Source organism: Lagopus leucura, unplaced genomic scaffold (genome assembly GCF_019238085.1).
Source record: "Lagopus leucura isolate 7727_CA_CO unplaced genomic scaffold, USGS_WTPT01 Super-Scaffold_100001, whole genome shotgun sequence".
NCBI lineage: Eukaryota > Metazoa > Chordata > Aves > Galliformes > Phasianidae > Lagopus > Lagopus leucura.
In genome coordinates this window covers 59,924,547-59,941,564 of record NW_024962262.1, presented here as the reverse complement: position 1 = coordinate 59,941,564, position 17,018 = coordinate 59,924,547, and the positions used below count along the sequence as shown (strand labels likewise).

Genomic DNA, 17,018 nt, shown 5'->3' with positions numbered 1-17,018 from the left:
AAAAAACCCAGACAGAAAAATAATTTTAAAAGAGAAAACAAAAGCTCTACACTTCTTTACTGCTGATGTTCTTTTTTCTCAAATGTCATCAAGCATTATGTATTCAGCACATGATCCCAAGTTCCAACTACGGATTTTCTATGATCCTGGGATTATAACTTAGAGAAAACCTGATTAAGTTGTGTTCTTTTGACATCCCTGCAGTAGCTTTACCAAATGGAAATACAGGGATGAGATATTTTATTTACCATTCATTTTTTATTTTTTTTAATTAATCTATTAAAACTGCTGTTTGCTGTCTCTACACAAAGAGCTAATCATTTCCTCTTAGTTTTTGCTTCTCCACTCTTGTAGTGTGGGCATGCTTTTTAGCATTTACCATCAAAACTTTCCTACATTGCAAAGGACCACTATGATTTTTTCCTAGGCAGATGATGAAATGAACATCAGAAAGACTTTTTTAAAAGTATGTGTTAATTTCACTACTCAATTTGAAAAAGTTCATATCTGTCTTTTAATTAATATTTATTATGCAGTTACCCTTTATATCTGGCTACGACCATGACTGATATGAGCAAATGACATTTTAAGCTCCAGAGTTTTTATATGCACTGCACAACAGATATGGTTTCACAAACAAATTGTGTGGGTAAAATGTGAAGCCATGACTTCTACTTGTGTTTCTACAGTTCTGTTCTTACACCACAGTAGCACAAAAGATTCTGGACATCTTGAGTCAATGCTGTTTCTGGAGGGATATTGCCTCATAGCATACATGAAGCTTCTAGAATTTGGCCTATTTCTTCTGCTTCTGTCCATTTTTTCTAGCTTTTTTCACTCTAAAAAGCTAATTCCTTACTGCATGCGTCTCTCTTTTCCTTAACTACTTGCCTTTTCTTGCCTTCTTTTCTTATATCAACACTCCTGTTTCTGTTTATTGTTTTGTTCCAGTGTTCCAGAATCACTGCTTTTTTCTTCTTTCTCACTTTTTGGAAAAGCAAGAGTGTGATTGTTTTGTAATGAGCCAGATTTGCACCTCATCATACTTTTTTCCACAGCCCACATTACGTCTTAACAGGGAAAGGCCCACTCCATTTCTGCAGCAGTAAGTGATGGAAAGTCCTCACCACAGGCTTACCTGGAACAGTGACCATGCTCCAAGAGGGGACTGATAGACCTACATCAGTACCCTTGAGTATTCAGAGAACAGAGCTGCTACATTTCTACTGATTTCTTATAAACAGTGGTGGATTTCTGAAAAGCAAGAACTCTTTATTAAATCTAAGAGCATTTCCACCAGGCTTCATTAGAAATGTTAGCAAAGGGGCATCCAACATATTGGACTCTGAGCAACTCTGTGTGGCTCTGCTACCAGGGCAGCTGGATATACCTGGCTGGTGCAGATGTCCAAATCTGAAGTTGTGGAAGGGACCACAGTGGTTGCTTAAGCTTGATATTGCCAGATGTGGCATCCCAGCTGCAAATCCAGCTTTCGTAGAATGGGAGGATCCCTGGTGACTTATGACCAGTCTGTGCTCTGTTTGCAAGATTTCCCTTTCTCTCCCATTTTCAGATGTGCAGTATTTACTGCATGACTCTGAGCCACAATAAGATGTAAATTTACTGCTCAAGAGGCTGGAAAGGATGGCCAGCCTGGTAATGAGTCAATTGCTAAAACTGGCTGAAATATTTTCAAGACTAAGAAGATGGGTGAGTTTCCTGTAACTGTGTTTTGGAAAACAGCTGACTAGGTTCAGCTGAAGCTTTCAAAGAGTGTGGAAAAACTGAACCAAAAGTACTCTCTTCAGCAAATGCAGCTTACCGCCCAGCACTCAAGGAGCAATTTTAGCCTTCTCTACGGTAGTTGTAGCTTGTACTCTTATTGTTCTTTACCAAGATAGTTTTACTTCATTTTGTTTTTCATCACTTAAAATTACTGATGCAGTAGGTTTAGCTGTAAATTGTTTTGCTACCCACTCTGCATTGTTGCTGAAAAACGCTGTGGTAAAAGGTGACCCTCTACAGTGATCAGGTGTTTAATGCCTTCTTAATTGGACTGTGATCAAATTTAATAATTTCAGAAGTAATTCTAGTGTGTCAAGGTTTCCGTGAAAGTGTGGCAAATGGATGAGCTTTATTACCTCTAGGGATGTTTGATGCTTAATTAAGTTATTGCCTTTCTTTAAAATGAAGTCAGAAGTAATATCATACGTGTTCGAAATGCTTACTGGTTTAACAGATCAAGTGCTGAAATAGTGTTTTACTTTAGACACAGACAAGCTCTTGAGCTCTTACAGCAAGTTTATTTTCTTTCCTAGCTGTTCCATATGATCATATCATGCAGGGCGATTACGGAAGTTTTTATCTGGTAGATTACCCTGCTAACCTGGCACTCCAGTGAATTGTTATGTTCCAGCAAAAAGGCAGGGCATTATGCAAAAGTGCACTTCAGCACAAGAATCTGTTTAGCATAGAAGCACATTCATTGTGATTTTCACGTTATTTTACTGTTTTGTAGGACTGTATTGATGTGGGTTGGTGGGAAGGAGAACTGAATGGCAAACGGGGAGTGTTTCCAGATAACTTTGTCAAGCTTCTTCCTTCCGATTTTGAAAAAGAGGTAAGCATTATGTTCTTGCAGTTTCACTGTAGAATGCAGAATGAAACTAGAGCTGAAATTTTGTTTTAGATAGATGATTTAGGCAGTTTTACTTGTCAGTTAGTAAGAAATAAAAGAAAAAACTAAGGAAGGAAACAAATTTCTGAGTTACAAAACATCAGTGAAGAGCATGTGTATGATTGACCTGTCCAGTCTGTCAGTCTCCACTACGTTGTCCTGACAACACTCTGCCCTATGTCCTGAGTTTGAGAGAAACTGGTGATCCCAGTGTGATTTGCCAAGTCAAGTGATGCAGTGATGATCAGAATTATTAACTTTTCTCTTTTGTTTATGAGGCAGAGCATCCTGTTTTGCCAGCAGTCATGCACTCTTCAAGAATGAAGAGGTTGAAACTTTAGCTGTGGGGTTTGAAAGATTGTAATGAGCTTTTGGTATCTCCAAGACATGTTACATTACTCTCTCAGAATTATTAAAAAGAAGTATGAAGTCTGCAGAAAAGCTTTTTCAGCTTCTAGTTATTTGAAGGAGATGGCTGTTATTTGCCAAACAGTAATGAGAAATCTTGCAGCTCCCTGGAATAAAGTCATGGATTACTTCCCTCAAAAGTCCATTCCATTTTTAGGAATCTTTCAGTCACCAGTGTGATATTATGAGCTTGCACTTAGACTTTTGATGAGTATTTCACAGTGACAATATAAGCCTTCTGTGATAAAACTAAGACTTACTGACACTCAGCTTCAAACTTTGGCAATAAAATTGGATGCCAGAGGCAATAATTAAATAGCTTGGAAAGCTTAATAAAGAACTATTAAACAACTCACAGAAGCTAACACGATAATTATTGAAAATGAACGTAGAAGAGCAACAAAAACTGCTGGAGTTTAATATGCAATATCAGAGTGTATATCCTGGCTCCAGGCCTAGTAATAAAAAAGCGATTTCCAAAAGAGGCAGAAATTATAAACCTTAAGACATAGCGAGCATTCAAATTGTATTCTAGAAGAAGAAACTCTTCATTCTTATCCATTCTTTTTGGTTGTTAAATTTATTCAGTCTTTCTAAACCAATACATTGTATATCTTTAAGTATTTTTAATCTTTAGATTATGGTAACTGTAATTTATGGAATAAATTAAATATTCAGGCACTTAGAAATTGCAGCTAGATTTTCTTTAAAAGTGGGGAATTAAATTTTGCTGATTTTAGAAATGGCTCAGATCAGTCTGTGTGTCTGTTAGAACTATAGACTGCCTTTCTTTGCTTGAATCAGTGTTAAAATGGAAGGAAACGGATGCTTTTCCAGTGGTTTTGCCAGGTATTTTCTGATATGATCCAGAAACCTTGGATTCCATCCCGCAGTCTGAAACAATATGAGTTGCAGTAGTTCTGCTTGTTGAACAAAAGCCTGGGATCTTTCACCATCTCCACATTCCCAGTTTACCCTTCCATTGCTTTCCCCACGTGGCCATTTCTCCCAGTGCTCGCTGCCCAGTCCCAGCCTCCACCGATGGGAGGGCCAGCTCATAATGATGGTGAGGAGAAGTGGCTGGTGCTGAGGATTCAACACAACTTTGCTGTTTTTTTCCGGACTAGTTCAGGTCTGGTCCCATTGACCGTCCAAACATCAATGGTTGGAATACGTGAGTTGATCACCTTTAGCATTTCTTTTGGGTAGTTCTTACTGAAAAGACTCTACATCATGTTCCCTGAAACTTTTCTCTGAGGAGAACCAGAGTACAGTCAGAGGAGATGGGCAAGGGAGAGTTTCACTGCAAAGTTCACTCCCAATTGAAACTAAAACAATCATTTTGATACACCGCAGAGCAGAACAAATGGCTCATTAAACAAAGTTGCTTCAACTGGAAGCCGATGAGGGAAGTGAAAAGGCAGGCTAACATCAGAGAAGGAGATAGTGGGAAGGAGCACTGAAACTGCTCAGGAAACATGGAGAAGCAAGGAGGAATTGCAGGACTCTGTGGCTAGATAAGATAACCAAGAAGGTGGTGGAAACAGACTACAATTGAAACCCCAGAGAGGAAACTGGGACTGGTTGGACAAGAAGAAAACAAAACAACAGAGCAGGAGCGCAGAGTGAGAGGGGAGAGAATAAATCAACTGGGTAAAGAAACTGAGCGTAGAGAAAAAGTGAATGCAGATGGTGGTTCAGGTAGTGAGCTCGGGAATAGGTTTCTTCAGTAAACCAAAGGTCATGCTTTTATCTGACCTGGAACCTAAACAACTGTTTTTTCCCTTCAGCAGGACATTTCAGCTGCCAAAGTAGAAAGATGCCATTTCATTTGTATGGATATTTTCTGTCTTAAAGTTCATTCTATGAAGTCATTTCAGGGAAAATCTGTATTCTCTGTATTTGTGAGTCTTAATGCTAAGCAGTGTATGATTATATCCAGCCTTTGAGTGAATGAGATTCACAGGCATTTTGAAGTGACTTCTTCTGTTACTAAATTTTAGAGACCGAAGAAACCACCACCTCCATCAGCTCCTGTCGTCAAACAAGGATTAGGTAAGTTATAGCTGATACTGTGCAGCTCATGCCAGTGAGGACATCTCAATCTAAGTAAATGTATTCAAATTTAGAAAGAATTCATCTGTATCCAAATTGATATGCGGGAAGTGTACAGACAACTAATAATCAGAATCAGATTGCAAAAGGATGAGGTAACCTCAAAAGACTGTGATATGCTTTTTAAATGTGTTGCAGGCAGCCATCTGCACCATTTAAAAATAATGTATTTTGTCCCTTGTTAATTGTTAGCAAGCATGATACTTTAGTTATTAGAAATGCTGTTCTATTCTGACTGGAGTTGATAGTGTGCTTGTCTGCAGTAGGGGCAAAAAGTGTTGGAGCCTAATACTGCATGCAGTAGGAAACCATCTTCCCTTTTACCTATAGACCTGGTCTATTCTAAGGAGATCTTTTCCATACGTAAGACAGTGTTAGAGAACCTGGCTGTAATTCAGTGATCCCATCAAAGTTGCAGTCTAGGTACTGCAGATCTGCATCAGTACTGGAGCCAGCTGTCTGTCTCCAGGTTCTATGCTATAGTTAGATTCTTGTTTTATAATACTTGATAAACAGAAAGGTGAAAGGAATTATCTTGAATCTGTCCATGTAGATAATAGTGTTACAAATGTATGAAGGTGCTGATTATGTTTTCCACATGTGTGAGTGTTAGTAAAGCTGTTTTTGAGATATGATAGGCTGAATTGTATCTAAATATTGAGAGTTGAAACCACTTTTATTTGTGGTTTAAAAATAACCTCTCAATACAAAAATCTGCACGATTTCTTAACTCTGCATGATTTTTTTTTCTGTGGAGCTCAGAAACAGTTGAAATATCTACACATTCGACAACTCTGGCCTCAGAAACTGCATTCCTATTCCCTTCATGTTAAATCACAAATCACGAGGCATGAGGCGCTCTCGGAGTTTTCATTGGTGTTGCAGTTGTGGTGGAAGCGCAACTATGGCTGGAATTCCCTAATCCCTTAACCCCAGTGCCTTAGAGTTCTGCAGTGGCTCCACCACTTTCCTCACTGTTGGTGCATGTTAGAAAAAACAAAACAAACACAATGGATCTTTTTTGCTGTCACGGTGGTCTGTTCCCACTCTCAGTGCTTTAAAAAGTACATTTCCTTCTCCTCCAGCTTTGATCCATTAATAGAATAAACAAGTTACACCAGAGTGTAATTTGCTGAGAACCTATAGGTTATAATTTAAATGATTTAATTTTGTCAAGTGGTTCTTTGACCAGAGAATCACAACAATAAATATTTGGTTTGCGTATTGGCAACGGTGGTTTGTTGCAAACATGGTCTGGAGACACCGAAAAACAGATTTGGTTTCAAGATCATTGATCTGATTGTGTTGAGGGAGAGCAGTGTAACTTTGCCATCTAGTGGTGGCTGCATACTGAAGATGTGTGAGAAACAAAAGTTACAGCCTGATGCCTGTTTCTGAAAAGCTCTGTAAATAGTTATATTTATTTCAATTTTTACTCTTGTCTCATGTTTCTGATGTAAAATTAGGGGGTATTCCTTTAAATTCATTGTACACATACAAACTTATTTAAATATTTAACTTAAAATTAAATATTTTACTTAATACAAAGTTTGATATTGATTTGAGTATTTAAATACTTATTTGAACCTACTTTTACACGCTGACATCTGACACATTAGCCACGCTACCATAATGTGCCTCTTTTCAGAAATAAAAATGGAGAGAGTAACCAAGGCTGCTGCTGTTGTTTGTTCTCATAGCCCACCTTTGGCTAGTCCTGACAGATTATGCACATGGCGTTCTTCTGACATGTATTGAGAGACGGAAATCATCCTCTGCTATCACTTTATCAGATAATCACTTTACCAAGATGATAGTGTTTTACCACATCCTCACATCAGGCTTTCCTGTTGATAATTTCCACTAGGGTTTCTGCATGGTAACCAGCCATAATATTTGACTGAACTGTCAGTTGCGATCTAAATAAGTAAATACAAATATATTCTGATGCAGAGGATAAAACTATTGCAGAGAAATAGAATTGGTCTTTCTAGTACAAGTGTAAAGGAACTTGTACCTAAACTGAAGGGTGTCCCTGGGAACTTGTGTGGAGCTTTCTAGAATTTCCTCTACATCACCATCTCTCGGCAGCTTAGTCAGGGTCATGGAGCCTGGGAGCTGATTAAAGCAGGGTCGCAACCCAAGCAGGGAGCACACCTGAGCCTGAGAGCCCATAAGTGCTTGTATAGCCATTATTTTAGATACTACTAGAGAATGTCCTTCTGTGCATTAATGATGAACATTAATCTTACTGTAATTAATAACTTTGGGCTTCTGACATTTTTTTCCTTGAACCCACTACTGTGTACAAGATTATCAAGAAGTTGACTCGTGCTTAGCTCATAACAATGCTTAGCACTTGGTTTAGAAATGCTTGAGTTGGTTTCTGTCAAGAGTTCTTCCTCTCAGGAGCGATGTAGTTTTATGGCACATCAGTGTTATTTTGGTTTCTTGATGTGATAGGTTGTACAAGTATTGCTCATCCAACAGTGCAGTTACATAAAGAAACAATGGCCTATAATCACCACTGATTGCAATTTGCACTGATGAGTACTGGTTTCTAGGAACCAGCTGCAGCAGAGAATTGTGACCGTACATTCAGAAAATGTCAATTTACTTGAGAACTACGTAGAACTGAACAGACTGAGGCAAAAAAAAACACGCCTTGTGTTCCCTGCCCTGCCTCCTCTACTTTTCTTGGATGTCGTTACTGCTATTTTTATTGAAATACTAAGAGTGTTACCTAAAGCGGTTTTCAACACCGCTAAGTTGAAATGGTATTAGCACCTAGTGGTTAGCCAACGCAGTGGAGCCAATATCCAATAAAATATTACTTATAATATGGGGACTGGAAGATTGCATCTTGTGTGTGCCAGGAAATTTTTGCAAAGTCTTCCCGTTGTTGCTGCCACTAGTTCTCATGCTCCTTATAGCAACAGAAGGCAGTGTGTCAGGGTCTCTAACACAGAGGCAGAAAAAGGCAGAGGCTTACACCTCTAGGCCAAAAGCTGTCACATAAAATAGTTATGCAGAATACTGTTGGTACTGTATTCCCATTCTTCTAATGTGTGGAAGTGAACAACTAGTGTTGGAGGTACAGTAGAACAGGCTTTTTTTTAACTTAATGTAAAATAAAGCTTTATATGCGTATTAAGCATTTTCTTGGCAGAAATGCCCAGTGAATTGGTTTAGTGATTTCTTAGTGATTTTCCTCACTGTTGAATTGCTCTTTGCTTCAGTATATTTACAAAGTTAAAAGACTGTTAAAATATTTGTCCACATTTAAAAATCTGTAATTGTGTCCTGTATGTGTAAGCAAATATATGAAATTAGATTTATGTTCAGTTTTAGCAAGAAATGTCTGAAGTAGGAGATTGTAAAAGGCCTTAGAAATTGCAAAATTGTATCTTGTGTGGCCTTATGTGGTGGCTTGTTGGCTTGGTCAGAATTCTGAATTCTCCATTCTTTGACAGGTACCACAGATCGAAAACAAGAAGTGAAAAAGGTGCCTCCTGAAAGACCAGAATGTCTTCCTAATCGAACAGAAGAAAAAGGTATGAAATGTGCTCTGCTGCTTACCCTCCTCAGACAGACAGGGCTAATGAGGCTGATGCACACCCTCGTTTCCTAGCCCCACAATACACAGTTTTCATGAACTATATTGTTAGTTTGTTTATTTCCACCCTGATAGATCTCTGATAATATGCATTTTGGAAAGGATCGCACTGGTATTTCTGAGCTAAATTCAGAGTTTTCAGTTGCACCAATCCAAAGGTGTTAAGTGATTGCAACCTCAGCTGAAGTCCAAGGGAGATATGCTCTCAATACAAAAAATACTTTCTAAAGCTACATGCTCAGTAAAACCCAGGTCCTCAATCAAGCATGATACCTCATATCAGTGCGTATTTTTTCTTAACTTTTGTATGCATTGGTTCTCTAGTTGAAAACTATCAACCCTGCTTTTATGCATCCCAGAGAGGAGTTGCAAAGATATTCTCATTAACGCTTATGAATCATTCCATTATCAGAGCCACAGATGTCATAGGCAAGCCTATGAAGAAGTAAAATAAAAGCCTTCAAAGCCAGGTTTAGAACTCTGCAAGACATGAGGTATAGTACCACACAGAGCAGTGACAAGTGAACGAAACCTTTTATAGTTTCAGTGTAAGTTCATGGTGTGTTCTGAGTAGTTTGGGAAAATAGTTATATTGATCGTCTAATTGAAGATGATCTCATTTCGTGTGTTTAAGTGGACTGTTTGATTGTACAGACAGGTTTAATTATGGGTTTCTTCAAAGTGTTTGAATTTGCAGTCAGGCTCATGCATGAGCATGACTAACTATATAACATGCAGTTATAATTTAGTGCCAGAACATTCAGACTTTGCACCAAGAGCTGTTTCTGTACAAATATTCTTAGCAGTCTGACAGATATTCTAGCACTTCTGTCTGCATAGCTTTACTTCTGGTTATATGCATTATTTCTTGTGGTTATCTTAGGAGAAAATCCCTTTGTTTTCCATTTTGGATTAACAAAGCCAAATGTCAAAAAAATGGTGGAGGTTTGAATATGTTGCTGTCCCAGGGCATAAATATCTGTATCTTTTCTAAGTGTTGAAGAGGCAGTGGGAATCATACCTACATTTCTGAAATGCCGGGGAGTGATGGGAATTGTTTCGTTTGAAAATATGAGCGAGCATGGGAAACTTCCTTTGCACTGAACACTGATGCACTGCTTAGCCCATCTCTAATACATAGTTTAGTACCTTAGACACCTACACAATATAAATAGTCATAGGAATAAATGTGTAAAAATTACACAGTATAATCATAAAGCTTCGCTGTTACAGAGGACCCAATAACTGTGTCAACAAAAAGTGTGCTGAAAAAAGGATTTGTGCCTGTGAATAACAATCACATACTGAACTGTTCCAAATCAAATCTGAATCCGTATTGGACACTGGAGATACCACATACTTTTATGTCTCCATAAGATTACATAGTAGTCCACTGTATATCTCTGCACCATTCATTCCTATGGTGGATAGCGTTTGGATCACTTAAAAAGCACAGCAATAAATTGATCCTTGGGTGTCCAAATGCTGTTTGTTTATCAGATAAACACACACTATTGCATTATGCTAAGACTTTATTTCAGTATTTCTACTAACATTTCCAGAAAAGAGAAGTTTCTGTTGATTTATGATCCCCTCAGACTGACACATAGAGCCCACCAAGAAACACACTTTTATATTCTTAATACCTCTCAGGTGTATACAAAGACTTAATATTTACAGCACATTATTGACACTGTTGTCAAGGGAAATAGGGTGTTGACATAGTAGGATACTGGGAGTGAAAGTTTTGCCTTATCCTCAAGAGGAATCAGATTTCCTATGCTGGCAAATACGTTCAGTTTCTTCTGTGTTTGTTTTGCATTGTGAACTTAGAGCATATTATTTTGAACAGTTATTAGTGTGTAATATGTTTGACATACTTTGTATGTTTGGCATTGAGTCTTAGTGCTGTGGCACCTCCTGATAATCTGTGCTGCATGTGATCTACGTTTGAACTGGGAAGCTGAAAAAGTCAGAATATGTCTGCTTAAAAGTCTAAATAAAACATCTGATTTTTCAGAGCGGTTTTACATCCTGCCCAACATGTCTGAATTTTAATGCTTGTTTTTTTATTTAACTGTGGTTAAATGGAACATTATTTTTTTTCCCTCTCAGAAATCCTATTTCTCTTCTTTGTTCAATAGAAAATCCAGAATTATTATCTTTCTAACCTTCTAACTTAATATTGGTTTTATAAGCATTTAATATGAGTTGCACTCAGGGGAAATTGTTGCACGTGATATGTAATTTCTTGTTGCTCTTATTTTTCACATACGCTCTGAAACCAATGAGTTACTAAAATAAAGATGCCATTCACATTCAGATACTGCGTACAAATTTCAGCCATGAGGTATTATGTTCAGAACATTCAGGCACTGCAGACTGGTTTATGGCAAACATTTTAAGTAGAGAATGATTTAGGACAGAAATGGAAAGGAAATAGGATTATTCCTTGTATATGATGTGTCTACACTTGAATTGTTACTGTTCAATTATAGATGTGTTGTGCAAATAAATTCCACTTAATAGCCTGTGTTTTTTTTTCTCTGGAAATAATTGATTTAAAGAAAGATCAGAGAGAGAGCAAAAACAGTTAGACTTGCAGAAGCCTTCAGTTCCTGCTATACCTCCGAAGAAACCACGGCCACCCAAAGCAAACCCTGTGAACAGACCTGGTACCTTGCCTCCAAGAAGGCCGGAAAGACCAGTTGTGCCTGCGACTCATGCAAGGTATTGTTCTTCCTCTGTCCAGCGCTTTTGGAATTAAAGGAAAAATCACCTGTATAGAATTTAGATTTTGCAGCTAATGCCACAGTTTGCAAAGAAAAATAATGCTAATAAATAATCTTTCTAATTATCTGGCTGCATCGTATCCATCTCCTAAAGAACAGCAGTTTTAGCCCAGTCATTACTAGTTCATCTCCACCGGTGAATGTAGTGAAAGAGAAATGTCATGGTTTCCACTGCAGAATATGTGAGAAACATCTACATCAGTGTGTTGTGCTGCTGTTGTTTTACTTAGTCTGCCTAAATTATTCCATCTTAGCCAGAGCATTAAATCATTGCCAAAGCTTGGATTGTACTGAGTGAGGAACGGTGTTAGACAGTGTACTTGTCAAGCACTGCCAGCTTGGTTTCAGTCTGTTTCCCTTGATCATTGTAGATCAATTTTTTGCATGCTACATGTGTCTTCTCAGAATGTCCTTTAAGTTGATGCTACTGCAGAATTCTTCTGTCAAGTGATTTAATCTCTGATGGTGGTTGTTATTCTGTAGTTACATGATGCTCCTTATCAGAGATGGTTACAGCCTTTAAGGAGCACTGGAAGTCTAGGCTTGTGAGCACATCTCTGCTCACACTGGGAGAAGCTGAGGTGGAACTTAAAGGCCCCACCTATAATCCTAATTGTGTCTACATGGCTACTTGATAGTCATTAGATTCTTGACTGTGCACTGCAGACCTTCTTTATGCAAAGTAGGTAGAAATAGGTGAAGACCAGAAAAAAAGCAATTTTATAAATTTGGCTAACTACATGCCTTGCAGAAATAGTACTGTAGACACAGAAATAATTTTACTATTGAACTGTTAGAATAATTTGCTGCCATGGAACTAGTGGAATTAGTGGAACATTGACATTACCAAAATGGAGTGGAGGGTAGAGTGGAATAAAATAAAAATCCTAGGCATCAATTCCCTTCATTCTTCCACATAGGCTTCATTAAACATGTGCTCTCAACATGAAATCTGAGACACATAAAATAAAGAGTTGATGCCTGCCTTGTGCTGCTGCTTTCATCTCATTGAAGTGCCTTGCTGTGTGTCTCTGAGAACATAAACTACTAGCCATGTACTGCTACCACAGCTTCTGTTGGACTCCTTGGCTCTGGACATGCTTGCCCAGGTTTTCCACAGTGTGGCCCAGACCTGCTGGCTTCTTGACCATGCTTGAAAAAGCAAGTGCTTGCTATGGCCTTTACATTCAGCTGTGATATGTTACTGGCAAGACCAGTACCAGTACATATTCTACCATACTTGTCACTGGCTAGATAATTAACAGGGTAGTTATTATTTTGCTCTGTCTTTTTCATGGAAGATTTTAAGCATTATTTTAGCTAGAGTTGTGGGTGGGTGATTTATTTCTCTTCTGTTTTCCCATTTTCTAACTACAAAATTGTTAGTAAACAAACTGTGTACTTTTAAAGATATTTCAGATTTCTGGTTAACCAAGTGAAACAGCAGATCTGAACTGCAATCCAGTTTTGTTAATTATCCAAACACTGCTATTTCTAGCATAGAGAAAAATACTTCATTCTCTTTATTTAAAAAATGTTTAAAGTTTTATATTTGAAAGAGTTCTGCTTTTTAAGGTAGTTAGATTAAAACAGTAGAAGAAAAATGATTTTTAGAGTGATGATGATGCTATTCCGATGGTCATAGTGCTAGTGTTTTCACTATGAATTGCTTTATCAGCTAATTCAAATTAATGAATGTATCTCATACAGCTGTTCTGCCTAGTAATCTTTAACTGACAAGGGTGTCTTGCAGAATGAGGACAGAAAGTTGACAGAACAAAAAAGAAATGCGAAACTCCAGATGAAAGGCATTTTAATAAAGGCATGTTAAGTCAATTCAGTTTAATAAGACAGTAAATGTTTTATGGCACTCTGGTATCTGTTTCCAGAATCTGAAAGACCTAAGGTGATTAGAATAAAAATAGAACCAGCAGAATTTTTGCTGAACCTAGTGGGGAGAGGTGCTGTATATTTATAAAATGATTCCCATGAGATTACCATTGCTGCAGGTTAGCAGAAGAGTGTTTTTTCTGTTCCAAGTGCCTTCAGTCTCATGCATCTCACTGGGTTTTTGTGGTAATAATTGTTTTTTCTTTTAAACGTTGTTTTCCTTCCTTCAAGGCAGATTAGGACTTCAAGGGCAATAGAGAGACAAAAACCATGTGAGACAGAGCATAGCTGTCAATTTGCTGCAAAGGCTTCACAGCTTATTTAGGTGTACATGCGATTACACCGTTTAGTGATGAATCAGTCAGTTCTCCTGAGAAGGCAAGCCCTGAAGACCTACACCAAGTGCATTTTCACTACTAGTCTAAACCAATCTTGAGTCTCTGCTGCTGAAAGGGGCAGGTTCCTTTTCCTGGCAGCGCATTCTTGTACCTCCCTTATGTTAGCACCAGCGTTTGTGCAGACATTCAGCCATATGGGTCAGGGAGTTGCTCCAGATGGCAATTAATCACTTTGCAAGGGGACTTCTATTAGCGTGGGCTTTCTTTCAAGGCTCATCAGCTGTCTCATCAAGCTGACAGCCTGTCTACATGGGCAGGAGCAGAGAGAGGGAGATGCTGTGTCCCAAAAGAAATGGCTTTTGTATTCATATGGGTGCAGATTAGCATAATAAACCTGTTGATTTTTTTTGTCAGTGGAGTGGATTTGGGTTGGGTTTTTTTTGATGATGTCATGTATCTTGCCATCATCAGTATTCAAATGGTAAATGCTGTGATTTTCAGCCCTGAGTCACAACATATTAAGAATCTACTCCAAAAGAGTGGTCGTCCATTTCCTAAAGTGCTTCTGACTCACATGTTGCTCTCAATTGGCTGGGAAATACATGTGTGCAAAACAGAACAGGCAGTCAGATGCTCATTGTTGTGTGAGCCAAGAAATTATGTTGTTTCTTACATATTTATATATACATATGCATTTTTTGATAGGTGAAAAACCAAAAGATAGGAAAAATAATTGAGCAGGTGGATCATGTTATTTATCATCTCAGCAATTAATTTGTGATTCCAGGAGTGTATTGCTTCCTCCCTGTTGCAGACAACCTGCCAAATTGATAGTTGTGTCGAACAAGGGTGGGGTTTTTTTCAGGTCATAAACTGTCTGTACCATCTATTTTGTTTAATTAGATTCACTTAATCTGTGACAAATGTTGAGACTCTTTATCTACCACTGCCTTCCTGGATTCTAAAATAAGGTTTCTAGATGCCTTCTGTTTCACTCATGTGCTGCCGTCACAAGTGGAGGTTCAGGCCTTCTGACTATTAGGCCATCAGACTATTAGGAGTTCACCTGTATTTTACTTTCAATTGGTGTTTATATGAATGCACGTCTGCCTGGGTTGTTCCAGGGATGGTCAGTATTTTTACCCATAATTCCGGTACATTACATTCATCTTAATCGTTTCACTGCTATGCTGGGAATAGTTATTGTGGAGAAAAAATGAGATACTTGTGACATTTTAATAATGTTAAATACAATTTACTGCATTAACAGAACCACTGTTATCATGGAAAATGCCTCAGGGACTTGTCCGTGAGACCTGTGCAATGCTGTGCTGCTCGCCTACTACTGGCCTTTTTTTTCTTAATTGTTTCAATAGTCAGATTATTTTTGTAGACTTAGTAGCTGTGAGGGGAGTAGAAAGAATAACCTTGTTGCTTATGTTTGATCTCCCATTTGATTTCAGAATTTCTATAAGGTTCATATCCATAAGGTATCACATCTCTCAACGCTTGTCTATTCCAAAGACGTTTTCAGGCACAGTAGGTGATCTTGTTTCATTGAATCTGTGAAAAACCATTTTCATAGTCTAGTCTCGTAAGTAATGTGCAAAAATAAATGACAGTCTCCTTTTGTTGGAGAAGCTGCATTTATGAGTAAGAGCTGTCAGGACACATAACACTTTGCGAAGGTTCACCCTGTCTGCAGTGCTCTGGATAGCCCATCGCTGTCATTTACTCCAGCTAATTAATTACAAACAGTTACAAATAAGATATTGAAGGCTGTCCCTTTGCCCTTAAATTTCCTTCACGTTGAGATGCTGTGAACATTTGGAGAATTATTTAGACACTGCAATGTCTAAAATAGGCTTTTTTGACAGGTGTTAAGGAGAAATGAGATAAGGTTAATCCATACGGTATGTTTGCTTACTGGAGATTGCTCTCTCTGACACATTGCTGCTACTCTGCTGCTACAAGGGAAGAATATTTCCCTCTCTCGGTAGTAATTGCAGGTTAGCTATCAATTTACTGTAACCTATGCACAAACTCCAATAAAATCTGTCCTCTTCTTGATCCAAATGTAGGAGTGATAGTCCAAAAGTGGAATTAGTGGGGAGTTTGGTGTCCAGTGCACTGGAGAAAGACTCCTCTGAAAGAAGCAATGACATCGGTAAGTTATAGAGCTTTTTATAGTTTACCTAAGAAATTTATGGTGCAAGTCTGCTTTTCAGAGACTTTGTTATGATCCAAAAAGCAGACTGAGAATTTGGCAATGAATGTAAGCGATTTATGTCAATTTTTGGTTGCAGAATTGTGGAATCATTTCTGATGTACTTTAAAAGGTTTTGTTTGGGTTTTTTTTCTGTTGAAGAACACAAATAGAAACATGAAACAGTGAGCTGTTTTGAGTAGAACTGCTGTTTTTGTTTAAAAGTGAAACAAGTGAAAAGGCCAACGATGTCATATTTGTTTAACAGATGTAATGTTAGTTTTGCCATGATTTTAATGCTGCAAAATGATGCTTTTAATGTAATCTTTGCATTTTCTAGTACAAAGGAATAGAGATCAAATTCATGCCGATCTGAATCAATTCTACTGAAAACGCTGATAAAGAGAAGTCTAAATTTCTGTTTAAAACAGTTACCACACAAACAGTTAAATCAAGAAATCACCTTGAAAGGAGTAAAGATAGGCTATTTTTCCATCTTCTCTCGCCCTCCTTCTTTCTGAAGTTTCTGTGCAGGAGATGTTTGCAGAGAAGAGTGCTGCAGTAAGTGGCACCCCGAAGCAAGGTGCTCTCCTCCTGTCCCAGGGCTGTAAGCAAAGCCCATGACAGCCATCTTCACCTCCACTGAGAAATCCAACAGTGACAGCTGCTGCTGTCGCTCTGCGCAGTCACAGCTGTGCTGTGAGAAAACCCATCCTGTAAAAGGCAGAAGCAGGGTACCTTGAATGCATAAGCATTGCTACCTTTCACTGGCAGCACTAAATGTTCTTTCGATGTGGAGGTTTATGCACAAACTGCTTTATTAGTGACCATTTCATAAAATAGGAACTTTTTAACTGCCAAACCTGCCTTCTCTTCATACTTGCAAGCGTAGCTCAAAGTTGTGACTTTTACTTGAAATGTAAAAATAAAATGCTAAATTAATTTCATATTTATGAGCATTCCAACATCCATATGT

At 38.2% G+C, this 17,018-nt stretch overlaps 1 protein-coding gene across 4 annotated transcripts in view; it reads left to right on the top strand.

Annotated features, from left to right (window-relative positions):
- SH3KBP1 (SH3 domain containing kinase binding protein 1) overlaps positions 1-17,018 on the top strand; it is a 217,383-nt gene that overhangs the window by 183,316 nt on the left and 17,049 nt on the right. For all 4 annotated transcript variants that reach the window (XM_042866909.1, XM_042866910.1, XM_042866913.1 and 1 more), the window contains 5 exons: positions 2,519-2,620; positions 5,089-5,140; positions 8,674-8,754; positions 11,384-11,546; positions 15,918-16,003. In XM_042866909.1, the coding sequence (XP_042722843.1) occupies positions 2,519-2,620; positions 5,089-5,140; positions 8,674-8,754; positions 11,384-11,546; positions 15,918-16,003 (484 nt within the window). The remainder of the gene's footprint in view (positions 1-2,518; positions 2,621-5,088; positions 5,141-8,673; positions 8,755-11,383; positions 11,547-15,917; positions 16,004-17,018) is intronic.